At 39.8% G+C, this 18,593-nt stretch overlaps 2 protein-coding genes across 4 annotated transcripts in view; one reads left to right on the top strand and one right to left on the bottom strand.

The window, feature by feature from the left end:
* The window catches only part of LOC135710455 (monocarboxylate transporter 2-like), a 603,423-nt gene that overhangs the window by 48,872 nt on the left and 535,958 nt on the right, over positions 1-18,593 (top strand). The gene's annotated exons all lie outside the window — the stretch shown is intronic.
* Positions 11,755-18,593, bottom strand: part of Hecw (Hecw ubiquitin protein ligase) — a 100,292-nt gene continuing 93,453 nt past the window's right edge. For all 3 annotated transcript variants that reach the window (XM_065233029.1, XM_065233030.1, XM_065233032.1), the window contains 2 exons: positions 12,770-13,036; positions 11,755-12,704 (listed from right to left, as the gene is read on the bottom strand). In XM_065233029.1, the coding sequence (XP_065089101.1) occupies positions 11,897-12,704; positions 12,770-13,036 (1,075 nt within the window). In that variant the 3' untranslated portion in view covers positions 11,755-11,896. The remainder of the gene's footprint in view (positions 12,705-12,769; positions 13,037-18,593) is intronic.

Below are 18,593 nucleotides of genomic sequence, written 5' to 3'. Positions count from 1 at the left end.
GCCCTGCGGGCTCTCAAGCGTACCATAGTACTTTAAATAATAGGTCCAACCATGATTCAAATTCATTGCTGAATAAAAACGTTGAATAAAATCCTAGGGGTTAGACAGCTTTTGATAATGAGTCATACTGGAGTAAATTTTGAGTAACTCTGAGTAACTCGAGTTGCTTAATATTAAATGCACGGTGACATAGCAATCTGTTTGTTTTGTGTGCATTCCACGATTCTCAAGCAAAGACGTTTGACCTAAGAGAAACGCGAACCAGCTCGTGATTGGCCGATTTGAAGTGCGTAAGATAAAGATAAAGATAGAGATAGAGATAGATAAAGATAGAGATAAAAGAGTAAGAAGCCAGTTGTCTCCTTTTCCTCTTAGCGTTTCACGAGAAAAGTCTACTTCCATCATTCAACAACAATATATACCGGATTGCCATCCAAAAAACCTGCGTCGCAGCATGCAAACCTGTGTATGCTTATTATTGGTTGACGATGATAATTATTGGATTTTCAAGCAAACATGGAGTTGTACCGAAGGGGGCAACTCTATCTAAGATGCAGGAAAAATTGGCTTTGCTTTTGTAAGATGCTTACACGCTTAGTAAATATAAGAAAGATTGATGAAGATTTCGAAGATTTCCAGCAAAAATATGGATTTAAATGCAAGAGACGAAATAAGATTTTTCGAAGACCGATTCGCTAGTGTGAAATTTTTCGAGTTGTATCATAATTTAACGTCTTGCTGATGCACATGGTTGACATTCCATTGTGAACATTTTGGCAGATTGCATACCCACCGACAAGATTCAAAATGTTTCTTGCTCCATAAAAATTTCACTTCATGTGGCATCACAGACTACGGCTTTGTGATTCCAGGACTGTATTGCCCACGAATGAAAATCGAAATTTTGTGATGGAAGTACTTTTTGTCTTCCTTCGCATCGCGTTTCACTCGCGACTGTGGAAGGCAATAATCATTGAGGAGATGCATTTTCCCATGAAGGGCATCTCCCAACTAACATTTTTAGCATTATAAGCCAACCTTTCCAGCGTTGTGCTGTAAAGTAGCTGAAACAAAGCTGCAGATACAGCTACAAGCAGAAGCTTGTAAAATAGTTTTGGAGAGCGTTAACTCAACTTTTTCACAACCATTATTCAATTTGTCAGACGCACTGAATAACATCACCCAATAAACGCTAATGTAACTTCTATGCAAATATTAATCAACTTTCAACTTTTAGCTTCAAAACAAACCTAATAAAGCGAATATATTACTTACTTGATGGCTTCTAAAGAATCAACAACTCTTACTGAATAACATAACCATCATAAGTGCTTTTTCAACAACTAAACAACCTGTACTCAACTAATTCACTGTGTTAGCGCTACTTTGGAAGCTATTTTACAGTCAACTAGGTTTATTTTTAGACTTGAGCATTTTTACAGCTTTTACTCTGCTTCTTTACAAAGCTGAAGTAACTAGTCGAGAAAAGTGATTCATGTGCACTATTATAAAGCATCTACTCAGCAATCTTGTTGTAGAAGAGCATGTAAATTTGTTTACGTCAGTTCAAAGTGTTGGCGTAGCAAAGTTGGTAGTATCAAGGTTCGCCATTGCGGTCGTTTCGAGTTCGATTCCTGGTTCCGGTACAGTGGAAATAATTTGGTGGTGTGCTGCTTATAAATAATTTCGATTAATTTAATTGTCGCAGTAAAATAAACATGATAAATTCCACTAACAAAAAAAAAGCGTAAACAATATTTAACCTGGCGTCAAGAGAAAGCTGTGTACTGATTATTGGATAATCGGGTAAAGGTTGAGTAAGCGCCTTTCAAGTTCACACACAACTAAACAGCAGGATAACAGCTGTATAGAAGCGTAAATAGATATGCAATAAGAGCTTGTCCTAAGTCCCAACCGTCACAACAGCCATAAGTAGCTGACTAAGTTCGCCAGATTTGCTTGTAAAGAGGTTGAGTATAGGTTTCCTCATATCGTATAACATTTGAATACAGCTTGAGGCTGTATAAATGAAATGAACAAAGCGTTTACATTGCGAAAATTGTTAGTTGGGCTGTTAACTTGTTGGCAAGTTTAAACCGGGATTGATAGAAAGATCATTGTCTAGTCACATATACTAATTTACTGTTCTATCAGAAAAATTGAAACTAGAATTCACAACTGATTTCAACTTATTTATATAAGATGCTGAAATTAACAATTGATAGAATACATCCTTGCCAACCCATCATAAATCACACCAAATAACGGGTTCGTTTCTCGGGATCATATCAGAAATATCTTTTTCTGATTTTCAACTTTATTGTCCACGCATATAAGAGTAAAGTTTCACACTGAAAACAAATTCACACAAGATTACAAAATAAAATACGGATAGGATCACTCCGACACCACAGACAAACAGACATAACTCATTACATATTTCTCACTGTAAAACATCGTCGCTAAAACATTGCCGCCATCTGTTGCGTACACTGTGGTGGGCAGTACGCTGAACAGATGGCGGTAGTGTGCAAACGTCAAACGCAAGGGAATTGACTATGCGCGCCACAGGTGACGATACTACCAACTAAGACACTTTTAAATTGACTGTTAAATGCTTGTTCGATGAACAACTTGCGAGAGTTATGTCTGTGCCGACACTGTGACAGATAATGTATGTTTATGTGAATTTCCACCTGGTTCAAAGGGGAATACCCCAACGCTGTAGCTTGCAGCTAAATTATTACTTACCTCTAGGAGCTCCTGGGAATGAAAAGCCACGAGTTCTGGGTTTTCAAATATACGCTGCATAGCCTACATTGATCAAATCGACATACAGTGTACGTCGACTTTAGTTCCGTATACATTTCTACCGAATCATTAATACAGCTCATTTCACACTTTCTTAAGCTCATGGCTGTATACCGCACAGTTTATACTGATTTAATTTTTAATTTATGGATGCATATGAGACTGCTTTGATCACTTTTGAGTAAATATGGGTTACTAAAATTGCAGCGGTCTTGCTCCTAGATAAAATACTATTTTAAGTAAAAAAATATCGAAGTAGGTTCTGCTCACGAACGGTTGAATTTCTTGCGCTGTCACTAATAGGGTTACCATATGGTATCCTAAAGGAGGACATGTCCTCCTTTTTCAATAATTTTTCTGCATCCTCCTTTTGCCCGAAAATGTCCTCCTTTTTAATCCTTTCATTTTTCCAGTAACATATTCATAACATTGTTTTTAAAGAGCGTTGTTTGCAGAGATTATTTGTTTAATTATGTCACAACCTCATCTTATCTAGCAAATTTCATTCGATGGTGGGACTAGGGGTATACTACAGTTGTCAAACCCCCTACATTTAGGCTGCGGTCCATTTGATGAATCTTAATTTAAATTTGACAGATGGAAAATTTTAAAATAAACCTTCTATTCTACCAGACATATTTCAGACAAACCAGGAATCAATTTTGACAAACAATTTCTCGAAAACGGACGATCGAAAATTATAATTTATTTTCGAAGTGTCAGTGAAAATTCATCGAATGATTTAATTTGATTATGTACATGATAAAAGTTGGGATGGGTTTAAGACTGTAAAGCTGTAGTTTTCATCCAAATGAGCTAGACTAGATCATTTCCAAGTATCAAAAATGAATTATGAAGGCTAGTTTGATGCATTTTTCAGAAGTATAACAAGAAGATTAACTGAATTGGTAACGACTACAAGTTATGACAATCTCAATTGAACCTTTGCAAATCTTGAATTTTGTGATAGCGCACATATTATCAAAACGTTTGATAAAAACTCATTGTCCTCCTTTAAAGTTAAGAAAAGGAATCATTGTCCTCCCTAATCTCCAAACCTCAAATGAAATGTCCTCCTTTTCAAGTTTCTAATAGTCACTCATTTCTTTAGCTTTTCTGCGTGTTTTCCGTCTAAAATTTCTTTTCCGGTTGTGTGATTTTATGAAAACGAAGATTTTTCGCGGTGTCGCTAATAAATTAATAAAGTTTGTAAATAGTTCTGGTGTCGAGATTTGCCTGCGGTGTTTTTGGACAACATCGATCACTGATAGGACTGGACAAATAAGCGCTTTAAACTATTTAAAAAGCGAGATAAAAGTGCGGGATTCTGTCTAGTTAGTTATAGTTAGTAAGTTAACTTTTTTAAGGAGACTTTCAGCTGAACGCTGGTTCGTCTCCGAAAATTCCTGTCTAATCATCTTTGTGTCTGCGGTGCACCCACGATGTCCAGTGCACTACAGAGAATCAAATAAAAAACCCTGTCTCGACGGTGCTCAGAGACTGAGGGCTACATATGATCCACGACCACGAATAGGTTTGCCATTTCCCTCTGGAAGGATCTAAGTAATATTTTGTCTAACATGGTAACATCGTTTCATTATAATTTGTTTTATGATTCATATACTTTTCATTGCACAACATTTCCATTGTTTTCACTTTTGCTTAGATCGGAGCGGTTGGTACGATATGTCCATGCATCCGTCAACCCCGGTAGATCAACGAAATGCCTCACTGTTTGAATATATTGATTCCAAATCGAATCATTTTACTAAATCATCTTTGCGGCAAATGCAACGCAGTAGGCCTGGCCGTTTTGATGATTGTGTCATATCTCACAGATAGGGGAAATGGATGTAATGTCGGCCTACATGCCCCTAATTTGGGCCCATAAATAAATTCAGCAATCTAATAAAATTTCAATAGCGATCAAAATATACATTAGTACATTCCCAAAGACGCGTTTATCTAGATAAAATTGATAAACAGCTGATTTCTAGCGATGGTTATATTTGTTAAAATATGGTTTTTACGTTCAGCCAACATGGATTTTGGTTCCTTCCTCTGAATATGAGGCTTGGATTTTGACGGAATAGACCTTCCTGAATCCATACGTCTAGTTAGATTTTTTAAAGCCCGCGCAATTGTTGAGAAAACTGAGTTGAAATTCACAAAGTAGGTATTTTCATATCAATTTGGGTTTCCTGTACTGCCATGTTATATTTGAATAAGAAGGAACTATCGAAAACAGAACGTTTTTTGTTTATAAGAACAATTACGTTTGTGTCTTACGGAATTAATCATATCGTCCGGCCATTTTGCAAAGAGATCGCTCTGTTTCGCTGGTAAGAAGTGATAAAAATCCCCATATAGAATTTTCACAAACACTTGAGTTCCAGATTCTACAACCATCTAGCACTGATTTTTAATCTGTGCCTCCGGCTACTTCCTCTCGTGCTGGAAGTCAGCTAAAGTCATACCCATTCGGAAACCTGGGAAGGATCCGTCCTCTCCTTCAAGTTATCGACCAATCAGCCTTCTCTCAGGGTTATCAAAACTGTTCAAAAGAGCAGTCTACCACCGGCTCCTAACATCTGCCGAAGAAAACAACTTGTGACTCGAGGATCAGTTTGGTTTTCGGAAAGGTCGTTCGACCGTCCACCAGCTGACTCGAGTAACAAACATTCTCAGACGGAACAAGTCTGTTTCGAAAACATCTGCCATGGCGTTGTTGGACGTTGAAAAAGCGTTCGACAATGTCTGGCATGATGGCCTGGTGTTCAAATTGCAGCACTACGGTCTTCCAATCTTCCTAGTGAAGATAATTAACAAGTACCTATCGAACAGGACGTTCCGAGTCTCTCTGAATGGCATCACATCGGATGCTTTCAACATCGGTGCCGGAGTTCCACAAGAGAGCATCCTTGGCCCCATTCTATTCAACCTGTTCACCTCCGATATGCCGGCTCTCCCTGATGGTGGATCGTTATCTCTGTTCGCAGATGACACATCCATCGTCTACAAGGGTAGGGTCATCGAAGCTCTGACTGCCAAATTTCAGAGAGGCCTGAACGTCCTGTCTGAATATTTCAACAGCTGGAAGATCCGTATCAACGCGTCAAAGACCCAGGCCATCATATTTCCACACTCTAAATCTCCCAGACTTGTTCCGTCGGTGAATAACAAGATCTGCCTGAACGGCACAGTGGTCGAATGGTCGAAAAAGGTATTCTACCTCGGCTTAACACTAGACAGCTAACTGATTTTCAGGGAGCGCGTTGACAAAACCAAAACCAAGTGTAACATTTTGATAAGATCACTGTATTTACTCATCAACAGGAAGTCTACTGTGATAATTTTTGCACCATTGAGCAAAGTCAAAATTTAATAAAAATTCTCAAAAATTTCGTTTTCTAGTTTTTTTTTTATTTATTAAAGGGGGGATGTTTCTCAGAGTCTTAAACTATCCCGTGTTCCTTTGCCATTTTCCTTATTGAACGCCCTAGATTCACCCGCATCTTCCTTTTTATAGCAGCGATAACCCTCGAAGCCCGAGCTGACCTCGGGCGACCTGTGGACACCTTCGCGGATAGTTGTCCTTTCTTTTCTCGGTCTAAAACCCTTTTGACGGTCCACCGGGACACTTCCACGGCGATTGAAATGTCTTTTTGCGACATTTGCACGTGGGACAAATCACGAATACGCTGCCACTTCGTGATGGTGCAACTGTCAAACTAAGTAAATCATTTTGTTTTATACACAGCCTACTACGGTATGAGCTAAAGGTTACGTGCCTGCAAAGAAAACCAAGGCATTGTGTGCATAGGTGAAACGGGAACCTTATTTGTACGATGGTGCAAACATGATCGCGCATACGGTATATCCCTGAAAAATAAGCTACACGCAAACCAAAAATCTATTACAATGAATGTAAGTTCCGTTTCCTATCATCCTCTGTTCATGAACATCGCAGCGAATGTTAGAAGTTGACCTTACAGGCGATGTAATGGTTTTTTGGCTTTTTTCATTTCGTGCTCTATCTACGCTTTCGACTATACCAGTAAGCTTGTATAACGACGCACATTGTAGAACATTGTAGAATGACGCACACACTTGCCTCGAATCTCTCCAGCAGAAAAAGCATACGAAGTCGAGTATGCGAGAAAATGAGCGCTTCATGTTTGCTTTTAGGCTGTCCATATTCAGGAGCATAGAGAGCAGTGGAGAAAGCACAGGTCTGATAATCGAAGCGTTCTTGGTTCGAGTCCAGTCGGCAATCGGATTCCTATTTTTTTCGGCATAACTAATTTACCTCACTAATACACTCTACATTTTTCGGTCTCCAATTTTCTTGCATTGGATCGCATCCTCGGTTCATGCGGTCTCCACTAACATCCTCTGATGATGAATCCCACATAATTGTAAGCGAATCTTACATCCCTCGGTTGGGTGTAGCTGTCTACAAACAAATCATCCTTCCCGTAATAGAATACGGGAATCTGGGAGAGTTGCACCAAATGCCATCACCTTAAACTCCAAAGGATCCAGAACAAGATCTTTAGAATGGTCCTAAACAGTCCCCGCGGACTAGAATTTCTGAGATCCACCTCCTGGCTTGAATTCAGACATTAGAAGAACGGAGAGTATTCATTCTGGAAAGGTTCAGAGACACCTGTGTGAGATCAAATCATCATACATGATCTAGCACGTTAGGTTAAGTTATACTCGTAGTTAGGTAGGTTTTCACTTTTTTTCAATTCAAACAAAACACACCCCCAAAGGGGTGTTCTGTAAACTAGCTGAAAAACGCAAATATCATATTAGAATATCAAATTAAACAAAGATGAAGAGTCAGGTAGGCTATTCAATTAAAATGTTAAATAAATGTACTGGCATAATAAACATAAATACATATAATTTGACTACTACTACCAGTGCTGCAAAATTTCGACAATACACGGTGATACTCAAAATTCTGCTATGGTCACTCGTTTGAGCTAACAGTCTTCGTCAAGGCAAACCATGTCAATTGTCAGTAGCATTTTTGTCAGTGACGAACATGTGCTGATTTGTTTATTAGCTAAATTTGAAATGAAATTAAATGGCTTGAGCAAAACAATTACATGGAGCCATAAAAGTGAATAAGCATCTACGTCCTGAACCGCTTGGATAACAATTATGTGTCTCAGAATGCAAGAAATTACACTTCCTGTTACCAGGTGAATCTTTGTCATTGACGAAAAAATGAATGAGATTTTGACAAAGATTTTTTTGAGGATCAAGTCTATCATTGACTATGTGAAAAACAATTTTGTCAATATCGCGCAAAAGTCTGTCAATGACAATGACAAATCTCAGCACTGACTACTACTACTACTACTACTACTACTACTACTACTACTACTACTACTACTACTACTACTACTACTACTACTACTACTACTACTACTACTACTACTACTACTACTACTACTACTACTACTACTACTACAAACCATAAAAATCACACTTAAACCTTGTTGATAACCCGAGTATATATATATATATATATATACATATATATATATATATATATATACATATATATATATATATATATATATATATATATATACATATATATATATATATATATACATATATATGTTTAGTATTACTTCTGCGTGAAGTCAACGATTTACATAGTTGAAGATGCTTATTTTAAATAACAGACTAAAGTGGTAATTTTTATACGATAGATGAGGAGATGAAAGTATAGAATTGATAATTCCGTTAGAGTACGGCAGTGTGAAAATTGCATATGGTAAAGAGAGATGATCAAACCGATTTGTACCTTCCTACAGTTGTCCTTGCTCGCTTTCTACTATATGGAATTTTGAATGTTTTATTTTTGTTTTGGTTTAATTTTTATCCCCCCCCCCCCTCGGCTGTTGAGTGACACAAGAAAAAAAGATGTCATTTTTTCCAGCCTAATTGTGTTTATAATGATCGGTGAAAGTAGGCTTTGGGTCGTCTAAGTTTGTTCCTTGATTTACGACAAAGATTAATTACGTCACGTGTAAAAATAGTTATTGCTAGGTGTGTAGTCTAGAGTCAAAATCTGGGGGTGCGACACATCTAAATTTCAATTTAATATGGTCGGAAAATCTCACGCTAGCGAATCAATCTACGAAAAACTTGTTTTCATCTTTTGCATCTAAATCCATTTACTCGGATTGCTCTCCACCTTTGTGCAGAAAATCTTCAAAATCTTCAACAATCTTCAATCTAGAGCAACATTTTTCTTGCATCTTAGATAGACACTAATGGATTTCTTTCCACAAAAAAACAGCGTTTCATATTTGTTTAATTTTTTGGATTTCTCATTCACGTAAAGCAATTACTAAATTAATTCAAACTTAATATACTAACTTAAACTATGACTGAATTTGTTTTGACGCATTGATTTGTTTTCTGCACAGAAAACAGTTTTACATTAAAAAGTAAATATAAAATTTATCTGAAATGATAAAGATTTTTTTTCTGAACTCACCATTTATCTTACTGACAAGTTCAATTGGATCAGTTTACTTTCTAAATAAAATAAACATCTTAATTACTTAAATAAATATCTGATCTCCTAGCGATTCCTTCGACAAAAGATACTGTAACTAAAAATAAAACACTGGTTTTGCAGAAGATGCACCATTACAAATACACGGAGGTGTTCGATTAAAACTATTGGCATAAACTGACCAGACTATGCCTTTTCAAGGGACAGAATTTGAAACAATATTTAAAAGAGGAATGCGCATCCAATGTAACATCTTTCAAATTTCATTATGCAGTATATTTATCGAGCTAAAACGAGCAATAATGCCTATGAATTCACTTGTATTGGATATCTTAGTGGCGGTGTGTAGTTTCATACTTTATTTTGAAAGTGTGCGTGGGTATTATTTGTGTGTGTGTGTATTGTTTGTAAACTTCTACTCTCCTATCAAGCGTTTATAGGCTGGGCGTTTTGAGAGTGAGTGCATATGTATTTCGCAGTGGTTTTTCCCAATGTTCTTTGTGTGTACTGTGTCATGACTAGAAAAAGAACTTTTTTGAATGGTTTTGGGACATGTTTCACGCGGATTCTTTTTGTTTTACCATTTACTTCACCGCTTCGCGTTTTGCCGGGCACAGAACTGACGATTTACTTAATGCACACGGCCGATGAGAGTAGCTCAGAGTAAAAAGTTTTTCCTGGAAAATTGAGTACAATTTGATTCATTATCTTTTAAACAATTTTAAGTCAAATCCAACTCTATTTTGAGTTGCTCTCATTGACCGTGAAGGAAGCTGAAAATGCTCTTCTAATTTCAAAACTAATCGGCTTCCGGATGGTGAGATTTGTGCCCTCCGAAAACGCAATGTGCAGCCTGAAACAGAAGCCCTTCGTTGGACCATGTCCTTAATGACTTTTTGTTTATGATTATCGTAGTGTCTGCGTGGGAACTGAAGCAATTGTAATTTTCTGTTGGTTTATTCCTGTAGGTGCAAGTAGTTTTTTTTATCTATTGATTATTTTTGGTACTTCTATGTTTCTATCTGTGTCCTATTTACGTTTATCTACTGGTTCATTACATTTGCATTAAAATGGTTGAAAATGCAACAGAAACGGCTTTCAAATTTTCTATTGCTGTTTACTGTTACTATTCTTGACTTATGGTCACCGTTCGGCGAAGCTCTCCAGCAGCAGCCCATTGTTCGGAAAATTCCCTTTGATGTTGATGTAGAATGTCCGCAGTATAGTTACTGGATTGTTGAATTAATTCCACTAAACTGTCGCGTGGGATTAAACATACCGAGGCTCTATCATAAGGTTTACAATCTTATTGAATGAACGGTGGGGAGAGACGAGGAAGAGAACATATCCCAGGCAGATTTTATCGATAACAGCACGCTCTACAGCGGCGGCAGTCAGTAGCGATGGTAGCTCAATTTATGGGTCATTTATCGGCGATCCAGTGACGATAATGGAAATTTATTAAACTCCTTCACGCTGGGCAACATGCGCCTTCGTTTGAAGCGCGGCGTTGTTCACATTACAATAATGACGGTCATTTTGGTGACATTAACGGACCGTTTTGCAGGCGTGATTTAATTGTCATGACTTCGAGGATTAATTTGCATACCACGTTGACTGAGCGGTATTAAACAAAGTAAAGTAAGGATGAAAAATGATTGTTTGAGATGCATTTACATCGTCAGGCAATGCTTAGAAACTGAAAATGAGTTAATGTTTAAAATCTAGGTGAGAGTGTTTTGTAGAGTTTTCAAAATATTTGTAGACTATGCAATTTAGACAAAATTCTTGGAAAATTCTACAAGACGGTCACACTTTGATGTGACCTAGGTACAGGCAAAAAGCCGGTTAAAAATTATGGAATTCATTTAAAAGTTAAAAGTGCACTCCCATAAAAATTTAGGCAATCAAAATCATGCCATTTTCCTTATGCAGATGGTTAAAAATCGAAAGTAGCTGATTCGAAGCCGTTTTATCTGCCGAAAACTTTTCGCACTCAATACCACGCCCCCCTCCCTCCACTCCCCTATCGTTACCATAATGTACCTATCTTTTTACCACCCACTACAGTGCTTCTAGTAAACCGGGTACACGTAACGAAATCACCCGGCATGTTTCGCACTAATAATTCAAAAGTTTTGCTTGCTTCCAACCTAAGAGAAAAAAAAAAAAACAGCTGAGCCGTAGTCAGCTGGTGTCTACTCAAGTGAATAACTTCATAGTGTACATATATAAATGCAATCCTCTTCGTTTTTTTGTTTGCTGCAAATTCTCACAATGGATGGTAGCTAGCATCGGCGCTATGAATGGGCTGCATGGATGAAGGCAACCGCGGTGCGGTTAACATGCACTTTTACTTTCGTGTTCATCGCTCGCATAATTTTTTTTTTAAATTTCAACTCATTTTCTTCACAACAGTTGAACGATTAAAATCTTGAAGAAGTAGAAAATAAATATACTGTAAAATAGAAACAGCAACAGATAGTAGAAGAGCACATCGCTCCGACTAAGCCAGAGTTCACCGTTTCCAGTTAGCTACTCAATTCCAAACGTATTGGTTTCTTCGACGGCTAGTAGGAGCTTCTCGTACAGGATGTCTGGCGTTGGATAGGGTGGTAGATCTAACCGGTTGAAGCAGGTATGTGCCCGGGGAAGGGCATTCGGTTTGCCCCACTTCTCGATGCAGAACCGCCGAGGTCCGGTGGAACCTCGCAGGGCCGCAAATCCTTCGTACGGGATGCTGGACGTGCCCGTCACAAACTGTAGTAACCGTAACCGCTGTTCGTTGGTGAACTTTTCAATCACATGCCAAAACCACACTATCACCTGGTGGCCATCGTGGTAACCACTGCGGTATTCCGTATTAATCCGCCAATCGTTGAGATCTATCTCTGCCGTGCCGGCAATCACCAGCTCCAGCTCCCGAGCATCGAACACTGACACTAGCCGTGGATCAACGACTTCATAGAAGCCACGCACCAAGGATTCAGTCTGCTCTTGGACTCCACGCTCCAGTCGCCACTTGACCATACGCTCCAAGTACTCACGTTTGTTCTTTTCCGTCACTGGGATGTTCTTACCACCTGGTTTCAGCTCTCGCTCTACAACTCTGCCCAGCAGTTCTTCTGTGACGCAAAAAGTGAGGCCTAGTGATACACCGGATCCAATGTCGTTATCCCGGATCCATTGTAGCGATTGGTGGAATTCGTTATCCAACGATTCCAGATCGCTCAATGCTACCGGTAGCCGCAGCAGAGCTTTGTAGAACGGCCTGGTGAAGAAGGCGTCCAGTAGGTACTGATGGACCAGGGCGAGACCGAGAACGCGGCCACTGAAGCGGAACCTGCATCGTGAGAAACATGAATTATTTAACTTTGCCGCATCGAAAGAATGCAAGGTAATACTTACCAATCATGACTGTTGTCCACGAAGGCCGAAAGCGGCGAGACCTGCACCGTGTAGGTATCGTTGGCTGAGTACTCGAACAGTCCGTAGTATGGGTTGAACAGCTCGCGGGACAGCAGGAAGAAGAACTCACGCGATGGACCGCCGTAGTCCAATCCCTCTTCGGTGTCCCACAGGACTGCCAGTCGTCCCCGTTGAAGGTCTTTCTTGTTGGCGGACATAATCCGTCGGAAGGCATCCTCCAGCAGATGGGAACGGCGGATGTGCAATCTGGATTGGAAGAAGATTAGAGGAAGTTAGATTTACGTAAGGTAAAACGATCTATTGTAGGTTGTCAGTCAGACATCGCTTCAATAAAATGCTCAAAACTTTTCAGAATCCGACAAAGTTTGTTGGGGATATAATTTATATATAATATGATTAGGATGTTTGGGACGTTCACAACGCCACCAACGCTTTAAATGTAATGTTTTTTAAACATTTAAAACTTTAACTCAGAAAAATAGTTTCAATTGGTTAAATCTAGACCAACAATTGAAATAGGCAGAATTACGAACGTTAACATTAACGTTCCATTAAAAACATCCAAATGATCCATTAAACATCTGAGAAAATCCTTTCAAAAGTGTGAATGATCCATGAAAAATATCAATATGATCCACATTTATGTAAAATTTAACAACACAATTGTAAAAAAGTACCGCTAAATTTCTAAAGAATGAGCATTGAAATTGTACGAATTACCCATAAACATATTGCAATTGATCCATAACACATTCAGCAGTGAACCTTAAACTAAAGAAAGTGATCCATAGAAAATCAAGTTTGCGCACTTAAAAATATAGCCATGCTCGGATTAATGAAAGCAACTTCCTCAGAGCAGTCTCGTTTTAGTCTGCTTGAAGCTGAAATAGGTTTTATTAAACTAATATAAAATCTAAACCAATCTAATCTGTTCAAAACGAGACTGCTCTGAGGAAGTTGCGTTCAGTAATCCGAACATTCTTGAAGAACAACATCGGATATAACCTCAAAATGTCAGAGGGATCAACTCCACCGTTGAGTGAAGAACAGAACAGCGATCGAAACTGTACGCTTTGTGAAGGCCAAGACCACGTAGATGATATGGTCCAGTGTGATGTCTGCGATTTCTGGACCCATTATATTTGTGCTGGTAAGATAACAGCTGTAAAGGAGGTTCCGTAGACGTGCTCGAAGTGCACAAATTTGCTGAAGGAGCCAAAAGGAACCAAGAAGTCTGTCCCAAATAAACCACCTAGCAGAAAGAATAGTGCGAGGAGTGATGCCAGATCTGAATCTGGAAAAGGAGGTACCAATGAGGTCAGCCTGGAGGAATCCCTAGACCAGTTGCAGCAGGAGGAAAGCGCAAAAGAGAAAGCGCTGGAGGAAGAGAAATTCCTCCATGAAAAGCGATAGGAGGCTGAACGGGAGATTTTTCAAACCGAGAGTTGTCTTTCTTTCATCAAAAATTTTGCTATATTTAGGATTTAGGAAAGAGTTGTCACTCTTTCATCAAAAATTTTGCTATATTTAGGATTTAGGGATTCAATTATTATTTTAATTGGGTACGCCAAAGATGTAGAATAACTTACTTACTAGCTACTGAGGGTAAATCAAGTATATAGCGTTCAGGAATAAATTGTAGGTTACCAGATTTTAGGATCAAATTAAAGTATCTACACGCAAACCAAAAAAAATATTACAATGAATGTAAGTTCCACTTCCTATCATCCTCTGTTCATGAACATCCCAGCTAATGTTAGAAGCTGACCTTACAGGCGATGTAATGGTTTTTTGTCTTTTTTATTTCGTGTTCTATCTACGCTTTCGACTATACCAGTAAGCTTGTAGAACAACGCACATTGTAGAACATTGCAGAACGACGCACACACTTGCCTCGAATCTCTCCAGCAGAAAAAGCATACGAAGTCGAGTATGCGAGACAATGAGCGCTTCATGTTTGCTTTTAGGCTATCCATATTCAGAAGCAGGGAGAGAGCAGTGCAGAAAGCACAGGTCTGATAATCGCAACGTTCGTGGTTCTTCGAGTCTAGTCAGCAATCTGTTTTCTATTTTTTTCGACATAACTAATTTACCTCACTAATACACTCTACATTTTTCGGTCTCCAATTTTCTTGCATTGGACCGCAGCTAGGTATATCGCATCCTCGGTTCATGCGGTCTCCACTAACATCCTCTGATGATGAATCCCACATAATTGTAAGAGAATCTTACATCCCCCGGTTGAGTGTAAAGGGTGTCCACGATGAAATTGCCACACTATGAAATTGCTCTAACTTTTTAACCGTTGGGTAGAATTTAATGAAAATTTGGGTGGATTTAGTTCATAGTGCATTATTTACATCCTGCAAGTTTTAAAGTCCTGTGATCAAAACTCGCGGAAATGGAGTCGAAAGAACAGCTCGTGCGTGATAAAATCTTGCGCATTCATCACGAGAACAAGGATCTCTCGCATCGTTCCATCGCTAAAACGTTGGGAATCGTGAATTCCACGGTGTCGCGAGTGATTAAGCGGTTCGAGGAACGGTTGACCACCGATCGGAAGCCCAGAAGTGAAGGAAAAAGTATTCCGTACAACACCAAAAATCACAACCGCGTAGTTGGGGCCTTCAACCGAAATCCGAAAGCCTCCGTTAGGGATGTGGCTAAGAAGCTGCACATAAGCCGAAGTTTTGTCCAGAAGGCCAAAACTAAGGCTGGGCTTCGAACGTTCAAGGTACAAAAGGCCCCTAATCGCGACGAGAAGCAGAACAAGTCCGCCAAAACCCGTGCCAGGAAGTTGTACCTCAACATGCTGACGAAAGTTGAATGCTGCATCATGGACGACGAAACATATGTGAAGGCCGACTTCAAACAGATCCCCGGCAACCTGTTTTTCACGGCCAAGGATAAGTTCAGCGTTCCGGAGCATGTCCGCACTCAGAAGATGTCCAAATTTGCGAAGAAATTCCTGGTTTGGCAAGCCATCTGCACGTGCGGGAAGCGGAGTGCACCTTTCGTGGCCCAGGACACGATGAACGGACAGGTGTACATAAAAGAGTGCCTCTAGAAGCGACTGCTTCCTCTCCTGAAGGCCCACAACGTCCCAACAATCTTCTGGCCGGATTTGGCCTCATGCCACTACTCCAAGGACGTGCTGAAGTGGTATGCGGATAATAAGGTCAATTTCGTGCCGAAAATGTTCAACCCTCCCAACACTCCGGAGCTCCGCCCCATCGAGAAGTACTGGGCGATTATGAAGCAGCACCTTCTTAAACGACCTAAGGTAGTGAAGACAGTCGAGGAACTGAAGAAAGTATGGGTTTACATGCAAAAAACGGTTGATTCACAGGTTGTGCAGAATCTTATGGCCGGGGTTAAGGCCAAGGTGCGGGCATTTGCGTATGGACTGTAAATAAAATACGAGTAAAATGGTAAAATGAAGTTTAATAGTTATTTCTCAATCCCTGAAAATTTGATGGCAATCGGATGAAAACTCTAATTTTGCGAATCAATTTTGTGTGTGGCAATTTCATCGTGGACACCCTTTAGATTAAGCAAATATAGGGTTATTAAATTCAATATTTTCACGAATTTCGCCTCCAACTAACCCACTTCAGTAGCTACATAGTTCTCTTCAAATCACTACAATTTAATTTAACGATAGGCAGTGATGAAAAAAAATCAAGAAAATCCAAAATCAGGAACGTTTGAAAATCACTGCTGATCTTGAGATCAGCAAATTCACAAACAGAAAATCACGGCGGATTTTATCTTAGCAGATCTTAGTTCATTTTGCGGTTACAAAATCCAAACAACAATCAAGAAATTGGTATGACAGTTAAAGTAAAAATCCGACATCCACCGCCATTTTAAAATTCAAGATGGCGGGCCAAAATCCAATATGGTGGCCCAGGACTAGGAATATGCATTTAAACCCATGCAATATAGATATCTACGGAATGAGCTCCATTAGGGGAAGTGAAAAATTGACATCCGCCGCAATTTTTGAATACAATATGGCAGACCAAAATCCAATATGCCGGAACAAAATCCAATTTGGCGGAACAAAATCCAATATGGCAGAACAAAATCCAATATGGCGGCCCCCGGGCTAGGAATATGCATTTAAACCCATGCAATATGGGTATCTACAGAATGGGTTCGATGAGGGGAAGTGGAAAATTGACATGCACTGCCATTTTGGAATCCAATATAGCGGACCAAAATCCAATATGGCGGCCCCCGGACTAGGAATATGTATTTAAACCCATGCAATATGGGTATCTACGGAATAAGCTCGATGAGTGGAAGTGAAAAAGTGACATCCGCCACCATTTTGGAATACAATATGGCGGACCACAATCCAATATGGCGGCCCTCGGACAGGGAATATTCTTCTAAACCTATGCAATATGGGTATCTGCGGAATGGGCTCGATAAGGGGAAGTGGAAGTTAAAAAGTGACATCCGCCGCCATTTTGGAATCCAATATGGCGGCCCCCGGACTAAGAATATGCATTAAAACCCATGAAATATGGGTATCTACGGAATGAGCTTCACTCTGGGAAGTGGAAAATTGACATCCACCGCCATTTTGGAATTCAAAATGGTGGACCAAAATCCAATATGACGGCCCCCAGACTAGGAATATGCATTTAAACTCATGTAATATGGGTATCTACGGAATAGGCTCGATGAGGGGAAGCAAAAAATTGACATGCGCTGCCATTTTGGAATTCAAGATGCTGGACCAAAAACCAATATGGTGGAACCGGACAGGGAATATGGGCTCTTTATTTCCAAAATGGTGATAGATTTCAATTTTCCACTTCCACTCATCGAGCCCATTCCGCAGAAACCCATATTGCATGGGTTTAGATGCATATTCCTTGTCCGGGGGCCACCATATTGAATTTTGGTCCACCATCTTTGATTCCAAAATGAGGGTGGATGTCAATATTCCACTTCCACTTATCGAGTCTATTCCGCATATCCCTATATTATTGGTGAAGATGCATACTCCTTGTCTGGGGGCTGTCATTTGCATTTTGGTCCGACATCTTGAATTCCAAAATGGCGGCGGATGTCAATTTTCCACTTCCACTTAGCGAGCCCATTCCACAGATATCCATATTGCATAGGTTTAGATGCATATTCCCTGTCCAGGGGGCTGCCATACTGGATTTTGGTCCGCCATCTTGAATTCCAAAATGGCAGCGGATGCCAATTTTCCACTTCCCCTCATCGAGCCCATTCCGTAGCATTCCGTAGATACACATATTGCATGGGCTTAGATGCATATTCCCTGTCCAGGGACCGCCATATTGGATTTTGGTCCGCCATCTTGTATTCCAAATAGGCTGCGGATGCCAATTTTCTACTTCTCCTCATCGAACTCATTCCGTAGATACCCATATTGCATGGGTTTAGATGCATATTCCCTGTCCAGAGGCCGCCATATTGGATTTTGGTCCACTATGTTGGATTCCAAAATGGCGGTGCATGTCATTTTTACTCTTTCCCTCATCGATCCCATTCCGGAGATATCCATATTGCATGGGTTTAGATGAATATTACCTGTCCGGGGGTCGCCATATTGGATTTAGGTCTGCCATCTTGGATTTCAAAATGACAGCGGATGTCAATTTTTCACTTCCACTTATCGAGCCCATTCTGCAGATACCCATATTGCATGTGTTTATATGCATATTCCCTGTCCGAGAGCCGCCATATTGGATTTTGGTTCACCATGTTGGATTCCAAAATGGCGGCGGATGTCAATTTTCCACTTCCACTCATCGAT

The sequence above is a fragment of the Ochlerotatus camptorhynchus genome, unplaced genomic scaffold (genome assembly GCF_037179485.1).
Source record: "Ochlerotatus camptorhynchus isolate MF236.1 unplaced genomic scaffold, CSIRO-AGI_Acam_v1.1 ptg000383l, whole genome shotgun sequence".
In the NCBI taxonomy this organism is placed as follows: Eukaryota; Metazoa; Arthropoda; class Insecta; order Diptera; family Culicidae; genus Ochlerotatus; species Ochlerotatus camptorhynchus.
Note: the sequence above shows the minus strand (reverse complement) of the source record. Positions and strands in the feature narration are given on the sequence as shown.